The sequence below is a fragment of the Aethina tumida genome, chromosome 6 (assembly GCF_024364675.1).
Source record: "Aethina tumida isolate Nest 87 chromosome 6, icAetTumi1.1, whole genome shotgun sequence".
In the NCBI taxonomy this organism is placed as follows: domain Eukaryota; kingdom Metazoa; phylum Arthropoda; class Insecta; order Coleoptera; family Nitidulidae; genus Aethina; species Aethina tumida.
Genome location: NC_065440.1, coordinates 14,068,164 through 14,087,324, shown reverse-complemented (window position 1 = coordinate 14,087,324; position 19,161 = coordinate 14,068,164). Strand labels below are relative to the sequence as shown.

General features: G+C 25.2%; 2 protein-coding genes across 2 annotated transcripts in view; one reads left to right on the top strand and one right to left on the bottom strand.

Annotated features, from left to right (window-relative positions):
• LOC126265999 (uncharacterized) overlaps positions 1-17,944 on the bottom strand; it is a 61,303-nt gene extending 43,359 nt beyond the window's left edge. The window contains exons 1-2 of the mRNA XM_049969123.1: positions 17,853-17,944; positions 8,669-8,779 (exon numbers count right to left, since the gene is read on the bottom strand). Coding sequence (XP_049825080.1) covers positions 8,669-8,767 — 99 coding nt within the window. The 5' untranslated portion in view covers positions 8,768-8,779; positions 17,853-17,944. The remainder of the gene's footprint in view (positions 1-8,668; positions 8,780-17,852) is intronic.
• Positions 168-3,637, top strand: LOC109594998 (gamma-tubulin complex component 5). The gene is made up of 10 exons (XM_020010274.2): positions 168-346; positions 399-791; positions 847-975; positions 1,030-1,127; positions 1,185-1,371; positions 1,428-1,933; positions 1,987-2,445; positions 2,497-3,029; positions 3,082-3,371; positions 3,429-3,637. Exons 1-10 carry the CDS (start codon positions 278-280, stop codon positions 3,573-3,575), a joined length of 2,811 nt encoding a protein of 936 aa, XP_019865833.2. The 5' UTR covers positions 168-277; the 3' UTR covers positions 3,576-3,637.
• Positions 17,945-19,161: the final 1,217 nt, after the last annotated feature.

Below are 19,161 nucleotides of genomic sequence, written 5' to 3'. Positions count from 1 at the left end.
AATAATGAATTACAATATAATTTGTTACCTTTGTATAATGCTACATACTTTAAACATAATAAATAATTAGTTTTAGTAGTATTTATGCCGTTTAAATATGCAAACAAGGCAGCGAAGGAGTAAATCCGGTGACGCCGCTCGACGAGTAGTTCCAAAACCTCGAGCCTGCCGTAGTCCAAACGCCACACCCCACCGTAGGTGTTCTGCGCTGAGACCTGTCAATTTGAATTTGTTGTCCAACAACAATAATATCCCATGTTTCGCAAACGTTTAAACAATGGCGAAACTAAGCGAAGACATAATCAAAAACTTGAACGACTTAATCCTGCACCTGTCGAAAACCGAGGTGAGTCCCGCTCGTAACCAACAACAACAGTCTCAATTGTTGCCGTTTTTAGGAGGGTTCCGAGGCTCACAGCCAGTTAAAAAAGCACTACACATCGGTGATTAAAAAATCAAATCACATGTACTTCTCGTCCAACAAAGAAATAGACATCCATATACAGGACATGGCCAACAAGTTCATAATGCATGGCTTCACCTACCAGGCCTCCGAATTGGAGACCCACTACAAGAAATACATGCCGGACCGTCTGCCCGAGAGCGAAAACCGCAACAGGTTGAACATCCTCAAGTTCTTATTGGAAATGTCTGTCTCACCCACCAAATACTTTTTTGACCACCCTGATGAATTCATTCCCAAGGTGGAGGAAAGTGAGGACATCAATTGGGCCAATCATTTGCTTGAGGGCATTGAAAGGTGGGAGCCCAACTTTGATGAATTGTCACCAGTAAGTGGGTTATTAATTTTAATTCAAATGTAGCACTAAGTGTCATCCTGTTTAGGAGGATTCCGAAGAGTCTGACTATAGTGAAGACGAAACACTAGCCACAGATATTACTACAATTAAAATGCCGACCATTTCAGAAGATAAACACGACACAGTGCTTGTGGATTTTGATGTGAGCAGGCAGGTAATTATCTCATGCATTTGTCTGTTCAATAGTTAATTTGCAAATTTATTGCAGACATTGCTGACAAGTGTACAACACTCATGGTTCAGGTCAAAAACTGTGAGGCACATGCCTGAAAGTCAACTGGAGGCGGCAAACTTCGGTATTTTATGGTACAATTAAACTATAAGTTAATTAAGTGCTTTGACTTAATTTGATAATTTCTCCAGGGAAGAACACCTACAGGAACAAACCGGGTATTTAATACAGATGCCCAAGTCCAACGTAATATCCGAGTACAAAGTGATCCGAGAGGTGATCTTCCAACTGTACAACCCCCACAACTCCGTCGTCTACAAACTGGAGGGTGACCACGTCAAACTGCGGGGCGGAGTGACCGTCAGCAGCGTCCGTTGGGTAAGTCTCCCGTCACCTTAATGTTCAGCCCGTTAACCAAAGGTTTTGTTAACCAGTTCATCTTCGAAAACTTTATGCTGCACACGCTGCGCTACATCGAACTGATGGAGGAATTCAGGGGTATAATCAGGTACAATGACGTGAACGCCAACTGCCCCATCACGTACAAGTGTTACGGCGGCTTCGTGCGCACGTTCGTCGACCTCGTCCACCTGCAAATCGTCGATCTGGAGGAGCACATCCGCAAACAGGAGGTGACGTACACTCTGATGAAGCTGGACAACGATCTGCGACGGATTTTCGAGCCGTTGATCAGGTTGAAACACGTGCACGACAGGAACTTCGTGGATTTTGCCCAGGGGGACTTTTTAGGTTGTACCGTCCTGTTTTTGACGAACTTGCGAAGGAGCCTAGAGATGTCCAGGGATAAGCTCGAGCAGGACATGAAGCTGGCGTTGTTTGTTGAATGTTTATATCATTATTTGAACGTGATTCAACAGTGGTTGGGCAACAACCTGTACACCAAGACCACCGACGTGACGGGGGAGTTTGTCATTGAACAGTACGTTTTGCCATGTAAATTTAGAACAATGTTCATAAAATTATTGTTTACAGTAAGCCTTGCCCCGAAATTGACTGGACCATGAGTTATTACGTAAGGCAGGGAATCCCCGCGGACCGCCGCGACGACAGTATGATAGCCTTGTTAACTGACTACGTCTTGAAAACCGGCAGAAACGTGCAGCTACTTAGGTACCTTAAAAAACACGACATTTTAATCGCCAAACCGAACACGGTGTACGACGAATTCGTAAGGAGAACCTTGCAAAAACTGTGCGATTACTACGGCGTCGACCCGCAAACCGTTCTCCCCGAAGAAACACCTCCAGAAGAAAGTTTGGAGGTAGTCAAATACAAGAGCCCAGCCATTTATACTGAGGGACCTGCGAGTGCCATGAACAAGATGGAGAGGCTGGTGGACGTCTCCGATGGGTTACTAATGGCAGCCTTTGAAGACTACCTCATCGAGAAGCCCAAGAAAGTTAAAGAGAAGGAACCAACGTTATACGAAAAGTAACTGGCAAACAACTAACAGTATATTGGTCCTAACGTTATGTCTTTTAGAATTTCCCGCATCACATCCGATCGTTTGTTCCCCATGGATGACTTTTTCGAGACCATCCTCCACGACATCCTACGCGAAAGATTTACGGTTTCCGGCTTGACTGTTAAGAGTCTGCTGGTGGAGGAGCACTCTTTGTATAAAGAATTTTGCTTCCTGTCCCACCTGTTCTTGTTCCACGAGGACTTCATGTCGGGCTTCTACAGGGACCTATTTGGGAGGCTGGCGAAGGCGTTCGCCAAAGGTGGCGACAAAGACTTGGGTACTGAGAGACGTCTTTGGCCCATGTTCCAGGAGGTCGTTGCTAAAGTCTATCCTGGATTTTACCAAAAGTGCCAAATTATAGTCGGGCGTAGCTGGAATGATTGCATGGAACAGTTGGAGGCTTGCAGAACCGTTTCTATTGAATACCATGGTGATTGGCCCAACACCATTGTTATCACCAGGGACCACGTCAAGAAGTACCAGGAGAGCTTTCAGCTTTTGTTGCTGATTAAGTGGGGCTTACACTCTTTGAACCTCTTAGATTTAAAAGGTTTATAATAAACACCACTGTGAAATCATAAACATAACTGATTTTTTTACAGATTTAATTAGGAGAAGGAAATCAGCGAAGACCAAAACGTACCAATCTATAATCAGGAAGTTACAAAACTTGAGATTTTGCCTCCTGGACTTGACAAATTCGCTTCAACACTTTATCTTCGGCAATTTTTTTAGAAAATGTAGGAGCACCTTCGAACTGGATTTCGAAAAGTCCAAAGACCTGGACGCACTACGAAAAGCCCACCACAACTACGTAACTGATTTTCATAATTTTCTAACGCATATTGCCAATGTTAAGAAGGAGGAATCTCAAACCACTGTTATTTTTATGGTAATTAATATTTGTTGCCATATTTGGGGCACATTATTATAAAACTGTATGTTTCAGCTTTTAGATGTAATTCGCAGGCTGCAGAATATGTGGAACAGTTTTAAATATGCCACACATGATGAGCTTGAAAGGTGCCATAAAGAATATAAAACTTGCTACGAATTACTGTTTCCGATTCTTAATCCTGCTCAGATAATTAATTAATCAAAACGCTATTTTAATGTTATATATTTATTATTTAATAAATTGTTGATATTTTCGTATAATTAGTATTTTATTATTCCTTTTACTCCTAATGAATTCGAAAACCATTTTAATAATGTGGCATAAAAAACTTAAAATTTGATAAATAAACCATTTAATTCGTTTTACCTAAGTCATAGAATTTGGTAAAGACAAAACTATTTCATTTAGTACAACATTCATTAAATTATGAATAAAAAATTGCTAAATAAGTTGCAAAGTCAAAAATGGAAAGTAAAATCTGCTTTAATAATTTTTTTAACATTTTTTTGAAAAACTGTTGAAAGAAATGGAAAATTATATAAAACAACTGTTTAATTTAGTATAATATTCATAAAATTATGGGTTCAAAACTTTCACAGTGAAAAACTTGGATGAAAAAATATTTCAGTAATTTTCTTTTATATTTTTTGTACATTTTTTGTAAAAAACTTAAAATATATAGAAAATTATGAAAAAATCTATTTAATTTAGTATAATATTCAAAAAATTGTGGGTTCAAAACTAATAAACAAGTTTCAAAGTAAAAAATTGGGTTAAAAATATTTTAGTAATTTTCTTTTATATTTTTTAACAATGTAATATATAAAAAAGCTAAATTTCGAAAAAATTAACAATTTAATTTGTTCAAATATTATTAAATTATGAATAAACAATTACAAAATAAATTCGTAAGTCAAAAATATAAGTGAAATCACTTTTAGTAATTTTTTACAAATTTTTTGTAAAAAGCTGTTAACATATAAAAAAGCTAAATTTTGAAAAAATAAAAATTTATTTATTCTAATATTCATTAAATTGTGAATAAAAAATTACGAAATAAATTCCGAAGTCAAAAATGGAAAGTAAAATCTGTTTTAGTATTTTTTTGTGTATTTTTTATGAGACACTGTTAAAAGAAAAACAAAATTTTGAAAAAACTATTTAATTTTGTACAATATTCATAAAATTTGAGTACAAAACTAATAAACTATAAATAAATTTCACAGTAAAAACTTGGATTAAAAAAATATCTTAATAATTTTCTTATACATTTTTTAACAATTTAATATATAAAATATTTTGGTAATTTAACAATTTAATTTGTTCTAATATTCATTAAATTATGAATAAAAAATTGATAAATAAGTTCCAAAGTCAAAAAAGGAAAGTAAAATCACTTTTAGTAATTCTTTGTACATTCTTCTGAAAAATAGATAAAATAAAAAGAAAACTATGAAAAAAAAAACTTTATTTATTTATTTTTTCAATATTTCTCCTAATATTAAGCCAAACTATGAATGGCAAACCTTAAATCAGGTTCTAAAGTGAGAAACTTGGTGACAAATTACTTTATTTAAGTTCTTATAAAAACATCTAAAAATGTACTCAAAGGAAACGAAAAATTTGATTTAATTTGATCTAATATTAGTAACATTATGATTAGAATACAAAAAGCAAAAAAAAGTTTAGTTTTAGTGTTTAATAAAATTTTAAAATTTATTGACAACCGATATTTTATAACGTAGACCCATTGGATCGCAATAACAGCGTCGAAAGAGATTCTGGAACGAAGTAATTCAACGCGATCCTAATATCGACGTTTCCCAATATCGGAATGAAATGTTAGCTGTTAAATAGCGGCATTCTAGCAGCCCGTGTACCCAAAGTTCACGGCACAAAAAGAAAAAAAAAAACATTTCGAACAGTTCTATATTTAAAATTCAATTAGGGCAAATCTCACCCGAAAGCAACGTTAATTACAGCCCCGCGTCGCAATCGGGGCGGACAAGGATAAAAATAAAAACGTTTGCATATCGTTAAATTGAATGTTTGCACCGCTGTCAATACACCTCCGGCACGAGTGGACGGAGAAGCCGGAGTATTAATATGTAAATGTCCCGTGCGACGTTCGAATTAATTAGTCGTGCGTCACACCAAGAAAATTCAATCACAACGGGGGGATTTACGGGACGAAAAATAAATAATAAAAGGCGGCGGAGTATAAAGAATAAAAATATCCAACAAAAGCCGGTCTTCTTATAGATACTTTCCGTTGAGGGAAATTTATTGTTGTCTTGTAATGCCCGGATTTTGTATCGATTTCGTTGCGACGAATTACGTGTCTTACGGCCGAAATACGATTCATAATGGACATGTCGAACGCAATTTTGCCAAGCTCACGAACAATTTACAATAAGTTGCATAATCCAATTAGTAAACTGATTTAAACTAATTTCAAGGATGGAACACAATGTTCCTGGGACTGTTTTGTTTGTTTATCCAATTGCCTTGTTTGATTATGTGAAACAGATTGTGTTTAATAAATAATGGGGAGCGAGATGGCAGCACTTTACTCGGATGTCTTTATGCAACCATGTTTACATTACCAAACAATACAAGATATTCCCAATTTTGTGTTATGCAAATGTGAATATTTTAATAAATTATAATTTATTTATAAGCTTTATATAAAATATGTTTTGTACAACAACAATATGAATTAATCAGTTAATGTAGTTCAGGGGGGAAACATAATATCATAATGGAGACAGTTAATACATATTTATATCAATTTTTCCATTTTACATAAAATCATATTGTGTATTTTTTATTATAGACTTATCGAGCCTTACACATTTTAAATTAATTATTGATTAATTTGATGACTTTGAACAATTTCAAAAACAAATATTTATACAAATTTTTGATTATTTTTACGTGTTAAAAATATTATTTAATAAAGTTTCTCTCTTGAAGAAACTATCTCTAATTTAAATATCAAAATAGTAATTTTCTTTTATATTTTTCAATAATTTAATATTAAAAAAGCTAAATTTAGAAAAATTAACAATTTATTCATTAAATTATGAATAAAAAATTGCTAAATAAGTTCCAAAGTCAAAAATGGAAAGTAAAATCTGTTTTAGTATTTTTTTGTACATTTTCTGTGAAACACTTCAACACTTTATCATCGGCAATTTTTTTAGAAAATGTAGGAGCATCTTTGAACTGAAATTCGAGAAGTCCAAAGACCTATATGCACTACGAAAGACCCACCATAACTACGTAAATGATTTTCATAATTTTCTAACGCATATTGCCAATGTTAAGAACGAGGAATCTCAAACCCCTGTTATTTTTACGGTAATTAATGTCTATTGCCATATTTTGGGCACATTATTATAAAACTGTATGTAAAGTTCCAAGGTCAAATTTTTAATTATTTTAACGTCTTAAAAATATTATTTAATAATTGCACGAATCGTGTATTTTTAAGACTGAAGATGGCAGCACCTCTATCAGTCATGCATCTATGCAACCCACATTACAACATACCCTACATGTTTCTAGAATTGTGGTGAAAATTTGGTAGAGGATATAACACGTCAAATAATGAAGAAATTCTAAATAAAATTTCTCTCTAAAGTTTCTCTTGAAGAAAATATCTCAAAATTTGTTTTTTAATAATATTTCCGTAACCTTTGGTCCAGTCGTATTTAAATTTGGCACGTATTACACTAACATAGATACAATTCAAGGTAACAAACTTTTTCCACAATGCACAGTAGTGTAGACTCAGGGGATTCCCCACTTTTTCTTCCTTGTTTACATCATTGAATATTTTTTAAAACTTTTAAGCTTTTCACAATATTTACAATAATTACTGATATTAAATAATTAAAGTACACTCACCAAATTATCTGTTTGTTATAAAATTAATTTGAAAACACCACTAATTATAAGTAATTAAACTTTTAATGCTATTATATGGAACAATAATGCGAGTCAATTAGTAATAAACACAGCACTAACAATAATTCTCGTTTCGAATAGGAAAATCGATTACGCAACTTTAAATTGCTAATTTTGGTTTTGTCATTATTGTTTATGCGATTTATGGTAATGTGTTAATGATTTGTATGCTTAAAATTTTAGACACTACTGATTTGTGCAGCATAATTGTTTATTTTGACCACGTTAATTGTTGAATTTTTAGTTTGGTCAACAACATATTTGATAAATATTCTAAACAAAAAATAGTTTTTTTTTGTTTTTAAAATATCACTCAATAGAAATTATTTATAGACCACAAATTTTAAAAATTCAGTAAATGTAATGAAAAAATTATATTTTATTAAAAAATTAAGAAATTTAATAATAGTTTTACTTTTTATAAAATTTGAATTTAATTATTTTATATAACAAGAATATTAACTCACTGTTAAATTAATAAATTTAATTCTCTATAAAATATACAATAAAAAAGAATAATTTAATCAGTTAATGTAGTTCAGGAAGGGGAAATATAATATCATAATGGACGTAATTAATACGTCGCACATGAATACGTGACATTTCGTGCCCGTTTTTATTAATTTCCATTGTGCCACAACAAATAAAATACTTGTTAACCCGTTTCGAAAATATATAAAACGGCCGCAATATCGATTCCCATGCATAATTTAACACCCCCGTCCAGGATCATAATCATTTAGTGCATGTTTAATCTTACCACCCCAGGGGTAGGGGGTAGGAGGCAATTCCGACGTTCGACTTACCTGCAACAAAAAAAGAAGAGGGAATTGAGCCAAACAAATTGAAATTAAAACGCTAAATCACGTGACGCAGCCACGAATAACGTGGAAATAATGTAAAAAAAACCTCGAAGGAAAATCGATGGTAAATCGAGTTAAAGTAAGCACCGACATCTGTAAACATTCCCGATGCATGACGAAACTTTAAAATTATATGCGGCCGGCGAAAAAACGGCATTAAAACCACCGCGGAAAATATTATTCATGTATTCGTGGCAAAAAGGAAAATTCACTCGTCAGCGTGTGTGTCTGTGCTGCTGATTTACATAACGTCGTCTTTCGTCGTTTTCAAATTCAATTTCGTGGGGGTTTTTTACAAAATAAAATGCTCTCGATGTTATTATCTGTCTTTATATTGTAATACATACAATTTGTTTAATTTTATGGCACGAAGTGGCAGCACATCAGTGGGTCGTCCTTAGGCAACTGACATTACAATATTTAACAATATTATTGGATTTTTGAAATACAACTTACAATTTTCTTGGTCTCGATAATGACATCGTCGGGATTGGAGGAGCCGTAAGCGCTCCCCCCCTCGACGATGTACTGACCGCCGACTCCCAGATGAACCATCTTCGCCTCGTCCTGCAAACACCGAATTAAGCCCCCAACTCCGATAATACCTGTCGCACGGCCGTGGCGGGTTTGACGCCGGGCATAAACTCAAGATGCCATCAACGACGTCTGCTATAAAATCCCCTTTTGTTATTCCGCGGACGGATTAACGTGCATAAGTTCCTGCCAAGACTTTTATGGCGAATCGATATGCATTTGCAAGGATACGCGTCGCCGCCACCGATTTTCGTCAGGAGTAGTCGTCTGTTGATTTATGAGCCGGGAAGAAAAACGAAAAAAAGAAAAAAAAAAAATGTATCGTGCACGTTCGGATGTGGAGGAGCAACGAGAAAGAGTTTGTTCGTGAGGTTGGGAATGTGCGTTTAATGGGAGATGGAAGTTTCTCTCAAAGTTTATTTATGTTGTTTACCAAACGGATACGTTCCGCCACATATTATTTTTTTCCTAGAAACTTCTACCAAATGAATAACGAGATGTGATATTTTTTATTAATAAATTTTAATAATAACAGAAAATATTTACTTTTAATTACGTTTTTTAATTTCCTCATTGTTTATTGACATTAGAAAAGACATTTTTCTTAGTAAATTGATTAAATATTTACTTGTACAAATGTATTCTTTTATATATTTCTTTTCATATAACATTTTTATAAATTATTAAATGTTTCAATTTATATAAAAAACTTTTTATGTTGTACAATTCATTGTTCTTATTTTTTTGTATTTTTAAATTAATTACTAATTAAAATAAACTCAAATTATTTATTATAAAATTTATATGTCATATGTATACAATTCATTAATATGATAAATTAGATAATTATAATAATAATATTAATGTTCTTATTTTTTTTGTATTTTTAAATTAATTACTAATTAAAATAAACTCGAATTATTATTATTATAAAATATATTGAAAATTTATTAATAATATGATTTTATAGTAATTTCATATATTCCTAATCATATACATTATATTTAATTATTATATAAAAAAATTTAAAATTTATTACTAATGTGATTTACTGCAATTTTTTATATAAAAAATATTTTTAAAACTGTATATATTGGAAAATTTTTATAAATAAATTATTACGGCTATTATTTTTAATTTTTAAGTATTTATAATATTAATGTTAACATTTTTATAACATTGTATTTTTTAATTAAACACTAATTAGAATAAAAAAAAATTATTATTATTATAAAAAAATAAAACAATATTGTTACTATTGTTACTTATAATATAATTAATTATTAATTAAAATAAATATCATTTTTAATATATATTAATTTTAATTTTTTTATATAAAAGTTATTTTATATTAAAATAAGAATAAATTATTATTATTATTATTATTATAAAAACTACTAATACGATTTAATGCAAATATTTATAATAATGTATTTTATAATTAATTATTAATAAAAATATATCATTAAAAATTTATATATTTGGAAAATTATTCTAAATAAATTATTATGGTTATTATATATATATACAACATTATATTTTATAAACCAGTCATAAAGTATTTTTATTAAGTATTATTATTATTATTATTATTATTATTATTATTATAAAAAAATGTTACTAACACAATAAATTATTATGGTTATTATTTATAATTTTTAAATATATGTAATATTTATATCAATATTTTTATAACATTGAATTTTTAATTAATTACTATATATTATAAAAATAATATATAATATATATATATATATATATATATATATATATATATATATATATATATATATATATATATATATATCTTTATCAAATTATTTCAGTTTTTTATGTAAAAAATAATTTTAAAAATTTGTAATATTTATATAAATGTGTGTTTTTTAATTAATTAATAATTAAAATAAATATAAATTATTATTATTATAGAAGACGTTAAAAAATTGTTAAATAGAATTTAAAACAAATTTTTATAATAATGTATTTTATAATTAATTATTATCAACCTATTTAATTTTTTATATAAAAAGTATTTTTAAAATTGTATATATTGGAAAATTATTATAAATAAATTATTATAGTTATAATTTTTAATTTTTAAATATTATTAATTACAAAAAACGTTGAAAAGTTGTTTCTAATAACTTTTTTTGTAATGTATATTTTAAAATGAATAACACTAATTATATTAAATTTTTTTATATAAAATCGTTTTCAAAAAATTATATATTTTAATTTTAAAACTTATTAATAAGGAAAAAAATATATTATTAATAGAATTTATAGCAAATTTTTGTAATAATATATTTTATGTTATATATTCATTAATGATTATGGTTATTATTTTTATGTTTTAAATATTTAATTTACTTTTAATTTTTATTATTTTTATATAACCTAATTTTCTATTAATTATTAATTAAATTAAAATTGTCTAAGTTATTATCATTTTTATAGGAAATTAAAAATTATAATAATTATTAAAATAAAAATATATTAATTATTATTATTCATTTTAATATTTTTTAATGTCAAAAAGTTTTTTAATCAGTTCTTAATAAAGTAATTAATTAATTACTTATGAATTTTATTTTTAATTGGGTATATAAAAAATTAAATCAACCAAGTCCAATAAATAATTATAATAGAATAAATTAAATAATATTTTTTAATTTTGTTCTGTATCATTTAGTCAGTCCTTATTAAATCAAGTAATTAATCGTTAATGAATGATTATCGACGAAGCTTTGTAATTAGATGGTAAAACTATTAATTAGTGAAGCAGTTAACTAATTACAATTATTACAGTTTAATATCTATTAAACGAAAAACTGTTGACAACATTATATTTTATAAACCAGTGAAAAAGTGTTTTTATCAAGCCCTTTATGTAACACATAAAAAGTCAATATTGAACACTACGGCGTAGCGAGCTAATAAAATCGTTTATTGGACTCGAAAATTAATTAAATTTAATCCACATCCGCACCATAAACGTGCCAATTTAGCCGTTTTCCATGTAAATTTTTCACGTGCTTCCGAACCGCAACAGCACATTCCAAACGCATAAATGTCAATTTTGTCCACTTGATGAAACACGTTTCGTTCGACTGAACCGTCCACGCACCGCATTAAAACTGCAGCAAAAAACAAAAAGGGAAATGAATAATTGATGTAATGTTCGATTAAAATTATCATACTCGTTAATATTCTTTGGGGCGGAGGTAAATTCAGAAGTTTGTCGTGATTTAAGGCGTGCTTAAAGACGTTTTATTTAACATAATTAAACGTGCGTCGGACCAGAATTCCTGAGTTGATTTATAATTAAAGGCTGGCGAAAAGTTTCCAACTTATTTTGCGGCGTTTTACTTTTTTAATTGTTATCTAATTATATTTGATTTACGAAACTTTAAATTGGTTTAAATTAATTTAAAATTATTTTATTATTGAACGTAATAAAAATTAAATAAATAGTACAGTTAACAGCAATAATAGTTAAATTAAGAATATTCATTTTAAAAATATTAAAAATTCTTAAAAATCAATAAATCACTAAAATTATTAAAAATACCTAAAAATTAATAAATACACAAAAAACTAAAAATTTAATCTTTAAAATAATAAATTCACAAAATATGACAAAAATTTCCGAAAATTAAAAAAAGTATATATAATAATAATATTTTAATATAGGAAATAATATTTGATAAATATTTTGGTAATGTTTCAAATTATTATGTTTAATAAAAATAATATTTATTATTATTAAATTAAATAATTTTTAATTTAATTTATAAAAATAATAAATTAACAAAATATGATTTCTATAAAATATTAAAAAGTATTAAAATTCACAAAAATGACTAAATTACTGAATTTACAGAAAATTATTAAAAACCACTAAAATTTCTGAAATTAAAGCGAATAAAAATTACCAAAAATCACTAAAAATCAATAAATCACAGTAAAATAAACGATAATTAAAAAACAGAAATTGTTAAAAATCAGAAGAAAAAATACTAAAATTTAAAATTTTTTTCTACGAATTACTGAAATAATTAAAAATAAAAAAGAAACTAGGAATTAATATATATAATATATATTTATAAAATATAATTTTATATTAATAATATTTTAATACTGGAAATATTATTTGATAAATATTTTGGTAATTTTCTAAATTATTAAAATATTATAGTTAATAACAATAATAATATTTATTATTATTAATGAATTAAATAATTCTTAACTTGATAAATAAATAAATATTATAAATAATTTGGTAATTTTCTATATTTTTAAAATATTATAGTTAATAAGAATAATAATATTTATTTATTTATTTATTTTAACTTAATTTATAAAATAATAAATAAACATGATTAATATTAAAAACCACCAAGTTAATGGTATTAAAGTGACTAAAAATTACTAACAATTATTAAAAATCAACAAATTGCAATAAAAAATGCTAAAAATTAAAAAGAGAAACTAGAAATTGCCAACAAAATATTAAAAAATATATAAAAATCACAAAAAATGACTATAAATTAAAATATTTTTAAAACATAATCTTAATTATTATGTTAATAATATTTAATACTGGAAATAATATTTGATAAATATTTTAGTAATTTTTTAGATTATTAAAATAAAAATAATTATGATTAAATGTTACTAAAAATGACTGAATAAAACAAAAAATTATTGAAAAGGAAAAATTTTTATAAAATATAAAAAAACTAAAATTCTCAAAAAAGACTAAATTATTTATTGAATTTATTGAAAAATATTAAAACCACTAAAATTATTGATATTGAAGTTATTAAAAATTATTAAAACTCAACAAATTACAATAAAAATTCTAAAAATTAAAAAAAAAAAACTGGAAATTGTTAAAAATCACTACAATTTATAAAATGATACTAAACATTGTTTGAAAATTACTAAAAATTACAAAAAATGGCTATAAATTAAAATATTTATAAAATATAATTTTTAATTAATAAAAATGTTTATTATTATTGAATTAAATAATCCTTAATTTAATTTATAAAATAATAAATTAACAAAATTAACTAAAAACTACTAAAAATCAATAAAAAAAACAGAAAAATAAATTAAAAAAGCAAGAAATTGGTAAAAAAATAACCAGAAATTAATATATTTATAAAATATAATTTTTATTAATATTATTATATTAATAATATTTTAAAACTGGAAATAATATTCGATAAATATTTTAGTAATTTTATTAAAAGTATTATAGTTAATAATTAAATTATTTATTATATTAACTATATTATATATTATATTATTTTATATTAAATAATCTTTAACTTAATCTATATAAGATAAATTAACAAAATATGATTAAACGTTACAAAAAATTACGGAGAAGGAGAAATTTTTTAAAAAATATAAAAAACTACTAAAATTTTCATAAATAAGTAGATTACTGAATTTACTAAAAATTATAAAATATTATTTTAATTAATATTAATATGTTAATAATATTTTAATAATGGAAATAATATTTGATAAATATTTTGGTAATTTTTTAAATTATTAAAAGGTAGTAAAAATTTCTAAAAACCAACAAATTACAATAAGAAATACTAAAAACTGAAAAAAAAAAAATAACTATAAATCTTTAAAAATTATAAAAAATTACTAAAATTTACAAAATGAATAAAAAATTACTGAAAATTACTAAAAATCAAAAAAATTATTAATTAAATTAAATTATTTATAAAATATAATTTTAATTAACGTTATTATATTGTTATTTTAAAATTGAAAATAATATTTGATAAATATTTTGGTATAATAATAATAATTATTATTTTAAAATTATTATATTAAAATTACCAAAAAATATATGGGGTGTTATTTTAACTATAGAAGGCAACTTTTATTAATTTTTGTAAAATTAAGTTGCTTGTACCAAAGTAAATATATTGCCCTGTTTCAGTGCCATTAATTTAAAAGTGCACCTCCAAAAAATATATATATTTCAGGCGTCACGACGCTAGCAAGCAATTTCCTGTGAAACCGGACTCTGCATTTAATCCCGGGCTTGATGAAAATTCCTGCACCTGTCGTTTAAACATTATTGAAAAAAAAGGTCGCACACATCCAGGAAGCTTTTAGTTTAGTGTCTACGAACGTTTCTATTTTAATACTGGGAAAATGAACGAAATAAAAATATTATCGATTTCAGTGGAGTTATCCCTGGTATGTTGCACGCAATATTAATTGTGACAAGGTTCTGTAGACATTGTCGGGTTTACATTTTTAATCGATAGGGGTACATACATAAATAATAAATGGGTGATTAAATTTATATGCTGGGAACGGACAATTACTAACACGATTTTTGTTATATTTAACGGATAATTACAAGGTGCATTTTCTCTGTATTTTAATGTTTAAACGAACCATTAATTAGGTATTTATTATTATAATAATATAAATTCATTATTTTAATACAATTGATAATAAACAATCATTAAAAACTTTTTCTTATACTTTAATAAATATTTAATTTTCAACCATAATACGATTAAAAAACTAATTAATTAGCAAATTAAATAAACATTTAATTAAAATTAATTATAAAATAGAAAATTGGTTACAATTTTAAAATTTTAATATAATTTTGATTTATTATTTTTAAGGATCAGTCAACTTAATTTAATTATTAAAATATTGATTTGTACAATTTTTTAAAATATGTTCATTGTTTAAAATTTTTTATGTCATAGACATTAACATCTTTTACTTTTTTACATTAAGAAATATTGAATTTTTCAACCATAATATTATTAAAAAATTACTTAATTACCTAATTAAATATAATATATTTAATTAAAAATATTTAGATAAATTAAATTTAATTGGATTGTTTAATTTAATTGTTAATTTTGAAGTTTTAATATATTTTTGTTTTATTCTTCATAATAATTAGAGAAATTTTTTAAAATATTTTCATTGTTTAGAAATCTTTATGTTGCAGACATTAATAAAATTGTTAATAAATACCCATTAACAGCTTTTAATTATTTAACATTAAGAAATATTGAATTTTCAACCATAATATTATTAAAAAATTACTTAATCAACTAATTAAATAAATATTTAATTAAAATTAATTAGATAAAATTAAATTTAATTGGATTATTTAATTTAATTGTTACAATTTTGAAGTTTTAATATATTTTTGTTTTATTCTTTGTAATAATTAGAGAATTTAATTTAATTAATAAAACTTTGATATTTATTCAATTTTTTAAAATTTTTTCATTGTTTTAATTTAACTATGAAAACTTTTATACTTATTTAATTTTTTATAATATTTTCATTGTTTATAAATTATATGTTGCAGACATTAATAAAATTGTTAATAAATAACGATTAACAGCTTTTAATTTTTTTACATTAAGAAATATTGAATTTTCAACCATAATATTATTAAAAAATTACTTAATCAACTAATTAAATAAATATTCAATTATAATTAATTAGACAAAATTAAATTTAATTGGATTATTTAATTTAATTGTTACAATTTTGAAATTTTAATATACTTTTGTTTTATTCTTTATAATAATTAGGAATTTAATTTAATTATTAAAACTTTTATATTTAGTAAATTTTTTAAAATATTTTCATTGATTATAAGTCTTTATGTTGTAGACATTAATAAAATTGTTAATAAATAACCATTAACAGCTTTTACTTTTTTTACATTAAGAAATATTGAATTTTCAACCACAATGTTATTAAAAAATTACTTAAGCAACTAATTAAATAAATATTTAATTAAAACTAATGAGATAAAATTAAATTAAATTGGATTATTCAACTGAATTATTACAATTTTATATTTATTTATTAAATTTTTTAAAATATTTTCATTGTTTAAAAATCTTTATGTTGCAGACATTAATAAAATAGTTAATAAATAACCATTAATAGCTTTTAATTTTTTTTACATTAAGAAATATTGAATTTTTCAACCATAATATTATTAAAAATTACTTAATTAACTAATTAAATAAATATTTAATTAAAAGTAAGTAGATAAAATTAAATTTAATTGGATTATTTAATATTTTTGTTTTGTTCTTTATAAAAATTAGAGAATTTTATTTAATTAATAAAACTTTTATATTTAATCAATTTTTTTTAAATATTTTCATTATTAATAAATAACCATTAACAGCATTTAATTTTTTTTACATGAGAAATATTGAGTTTTTCAATCATAATATTATTAAAAAATTACTTAATTAATTAATTAAATAAATATTTAATTAAAATTTATTAGATAAAATTAAATTTAGTTGGATTATTTAATTTAATTTTTACAATTTTGAAATTTTAATATATATTTGTTTTATTCTTTATAATAATTAGAGAATTTAATTTAATTATTACAATACTTTTATATTTATTCAATTTTTTTTAAATATTTTCATTGTTTATAAATTTTTATGTTGCAGACATTGTTAATAAATAACCATTAACAGCTTTTAATTTTTTTACGTTGAAAAATATTGACTTTTTCAATCATAATATTATTTAAATACTATTTAATTTGCTAAATAAATAAATATTTAAAATTAATTAGAAAATATTAATGTTACAATTTTGAAAATTTTGTATATTTTTGTTTTATTATTTGTAAGGATCAGTGAACTTGATTTAATTATTAAAACTTTGATATTTGTTTATATTTTCGAAATTTATTATAACAATAATAAAATTGTTATTAAATAAATATAAAATAACAATTTTAAATTTTATATATTTAACAAATATTTGTCAATATTTTTGTTAAATTAAATATTATAAAATTAAAAATATTAAAACTTAAAATCTTAATAAAACTTAACTCAGTGAGAGATATTTAAAAAATAGAATGACAGGCAACAGTAGTTATTTACCCAACTTATAAATTAATTAACAACCAAACATACTCAAAGCTAATTAAACCGCCAAAAAAAAAAAAACCAACGACCACGAAAACCCCATCCGACAAACCCATGAGTCTCCCGCCACAGCCGTCGACAAACCACAGACCACAGTGTGCAACACCTACACGCGCGTCGCGACACGCAACAACAACAAACACGAAGTAGCCGAGTGGCCGACTAGCCAAGGGGATGACGGCGTGCGTGTGGGGCCCCGGCGTGTGTGGACGCGGGACGGCAACAGACCGAACGGCGGACCGGCCTAGGCCCCGCATCGGGTCGGACGCGGTGCGCAGCGGGCCGCGCGCTTCGCGATCCCGATTTATGAATGGGATCAATGAGGGAGGGACGGCGGCACCGGGTTGCGGTTTTTTCTTTCGAGGGGGGGGGGTCGATTTTTGGGGGGACACAGGTGGATGGTTGTCCGAAGTCTGGGTTTGGGGGGGGGCCTAATTCAAATAATATATATAGAAAAAAAATAATCGAGAAACCAATGGCAAAGTTAAAATAAATTAAAAACTATTAATTTTAATGATTTTTTTAGTTAATTTATCAAATAAATAAATTATTTTTAATAATAAAATTAATTTAAATGTGGAAACAATTAATTTTTAGGATTTTAGGTACAAAAATAAAATTGTAATAAGAAAAAATAAAAAAATAATAGAGAAACCAACGTCAAAGTTAAAAAAAAATTAAAAAGTATTAATTTTAGTGATTTTTTAGTTAATTTATCAAATAAATAAATTATTTTAAATAATAAAATTAATTTAAATATGGAAGCAATTAATTAAAGGAGTATGTCAAAGCTTTTTTAGGATTTTAGATACAGAAAAAAAAAGGAATAAGAAAAATTAAAAAAATAATCGAGGAACTAACGTCAAAGTTAAAAAAAAATTAAAAATCATTAATTTTAGTGATTTTTTAGTTAATTTATCAAATAAATAAATTATTTTAAATAATAAAATTAATTTAATTGAGAAAGCAATTAATTAAAGGAGTATGTCAAAGCTTTTTTAGGATTTTAAATATAGAAATAAAAAAGTAATAAGAAAAATTAAAAAAATAATCGAGGAACTAACGTCAAAGTTAAAAAAAATTAAAAAGTATTAATTTTAGTGATTTTTTAGTTAATTTATCAAATAAATAAATTATTTTAAATAATAAAATTAATTTAATTGTGAAAGCAATTAATTAAAGGAGTATGTCAAAGCTTTTTTAGGATTTTAGATATAGAAATAAAAAAGTAATAAGAAAAAATAAAAAAATAATCGAGAAACCAATGACAAAGTTAGAATAAATTAAAAACTATTTATTTTAATGATTTTTTTTAGTTAATTTATCAAATAAATAAATTATTTTAAATAATAAAATTAATTTAATTGTAAAAGCAATTAATTAAAGGAGTATGTCAAAGCTTTTTTAGGATTTTAGATA